Here is a 1,828-nt window from a genome sequence, read left to right as displayed (position 1 = left end):
TACCTCATTCCATACCGTTACGGAATATGGCCACCTAATCCCCCATTTTCCTACCCTTGAGCGACTCCTCTATGGGAAAGTCGACACATCTAATATAAAGGTGATACATCTAATAAATAGATGATCATTCCAGTAAAAGAAAATGGTCAAGAGAACTTTATGGTGAAACAATATGTCACCTGCTTCACTTGTCGCCTTCATACCCCTTACAAATATATCAAATATAATATATATTACCATTAAAAAAACTACTCTTAAATAACATTTTAATGGCAAAACACCAACTAAGCAAGCAAATTTCTATCCACTTATAAAAAGTAATATTATTCATCCAACAATCATGCGCAACTACCTATAGAAGTAGAGTTAAACAGTCAACCCCAACCTTCAGTCTTGTCTTTACTTTACTTTGCTCCCACCCTCCACACCACCCATTCTTCACCAGTACTCTTGCATACCATTGTTCCATCATATTACTTGCCCTATATTAATGCCACCTATCTATTACTATTAGCCCCTCCTCATCTGCAAACATATTTTATTCATCACAACCTCCCACTTGTTATACATGGCCAACGTGGAACACACACTTCAGGAAGTTTCTGCAGATTCTTCCATAGGTACGTACCTTTTTAGATCGGAATTTACCCTAGGGTATGTTTTGAATGTTTATTTTGAAAATAAATATTTTTAAATTGACTAGCAGATCAATCCAAATCCAGTAGTATTACTCAAGTAAATTCCAAGGTTGAATTTTCTAAAGATGAGGAAGCTCTTATTATCAGGATGTATAAACTACTAGGGGATAGGTAATTTTGTTAGTATGATTAATATATTCTTTGTATAATTGAATAACACTTGGCTCAGTATCTATCACTTTTTGAATATATTATATTATTTTCAGGTGGCCATTAATTGCTGGAAGAATTCCTGGACGAACAGCTGAAGATATAAAGAATTACTGGACTTCAAGAGACTCTTCCACTAGCCAATCAAATGTCAAATAAATACTATACTGGTGCATATACATGTTTGTGTGTTTTCACACTTACTGTGCTCTCTGTCAAAAATGTTGCTTGGTGTGAGTGAGTTTGAATGTTACTGTGTCATGCATTATTTAGTGTGTGTCTCTTTCAGTCCAAGACGATATGAGATCAATATATATTCTTGCAAAACAATATCAGCTTTACTATGATTTTCCCAAGAAAAAATATTCAAGAGGTAGATTTTAGAGTTGGTTGGATCTATAACAGTCTCTCAAATTTTTTATGAGTAATATTAAATAAATTAGATTTAAATCTAATAATTCGGTTTTTAAAAAATTCTTAAACAACTCATGACATCTATAAAATGACAAAAGTTTTATCACATATATTAATATAATTTATTCATAATTACTTTGTGAATTTCAATTCTATTTTCATTTTAATTTATTATTAAAAAATGTAAGATTCAAGCACCACTTGTAATTTTTCAATCCAATTTACAATCATTGAAATCAGTTTTTTTTAGTACCATAAATTTATTAGTGATATATTTGTGAGATACCTCATAATTCATTTGACCGTAATGAGGTGTGAGTCTTTACCAATCATACTTTGATATTTACTTTATCTATTGATTTCCTCTATTATTTTTGTCTAAGTTACATTCGATGTTCATGAGAGTTGAAATTGATTTTTCTTTTTTAATTTTAAATCTTTTTAACAAATTGTGTTAGTGAGATACCTCGTAATGCGTTTGACTGCAATGAGGTGTGATTTTTTGGGATTTGTTTAAATGCGTGTACACATATAAACATAGAATATAATATTAGGAAGAGATATAT

General features: G+C 30.9%; 1 protein-coding gene across 2 annotated transcripts; it reads left to right on the top strand.

The window, feature by feature from the left end:
• Positions 1-370: 370 nt before the first annotated feature.
• LOC127083327 (MYB-like transcription factor ETC1) lies at positions 371-1,192 on the top strand. 2 transcript variants are annotated; one of them, XM_051023636.1, is made up of 3 exons: positions 371-620; positions 704-809; positions 905-1,192. In XM_051023636.1, the coding sequence occupies exons 1-3, from the start codon at positions 569-571 to the stop codon at positions 1,005-1,007; spliced, it is 261 nt and encodes an 86-aa protein (XP_050879593.1). In that variant the 5' UTR covers positions 371-568; the 3' UTR covers positions 1,008-1,192. The 2 variants fall into 2 exon arrangements, with proteins under 2 accessions (XP_050879593.1, XP_050879594.1); XM_051023637.1 differs by having other exon boundaries at positions 383-620; positions 707-809.
• The last annotated feature ends 636 nt before the right edge of the window (positions 1,193-1,828 follow it).

This window comes from Lathyrus oleraceus, chromosome 5 (genome assembly GCF_024323335.1).
Source record: "Lathyrus oleraceus cultivar Zhongwan6 chromosome 5, CAAS_Psat_ZW6_1.0, whole genome shotgun sequence".
Classification (NCBI taxonomy): Eukaryota; Viridiplantae; Streptophyta; class Magnoliopsida; order Fabales; family Fabaceae; genus Lathyrus; species Lathyrus oleraceus.
Note: the sequence above shows the minus strand (reverse complement) of the source record. Positions and strands in the feature narration are given on the sequence as shown.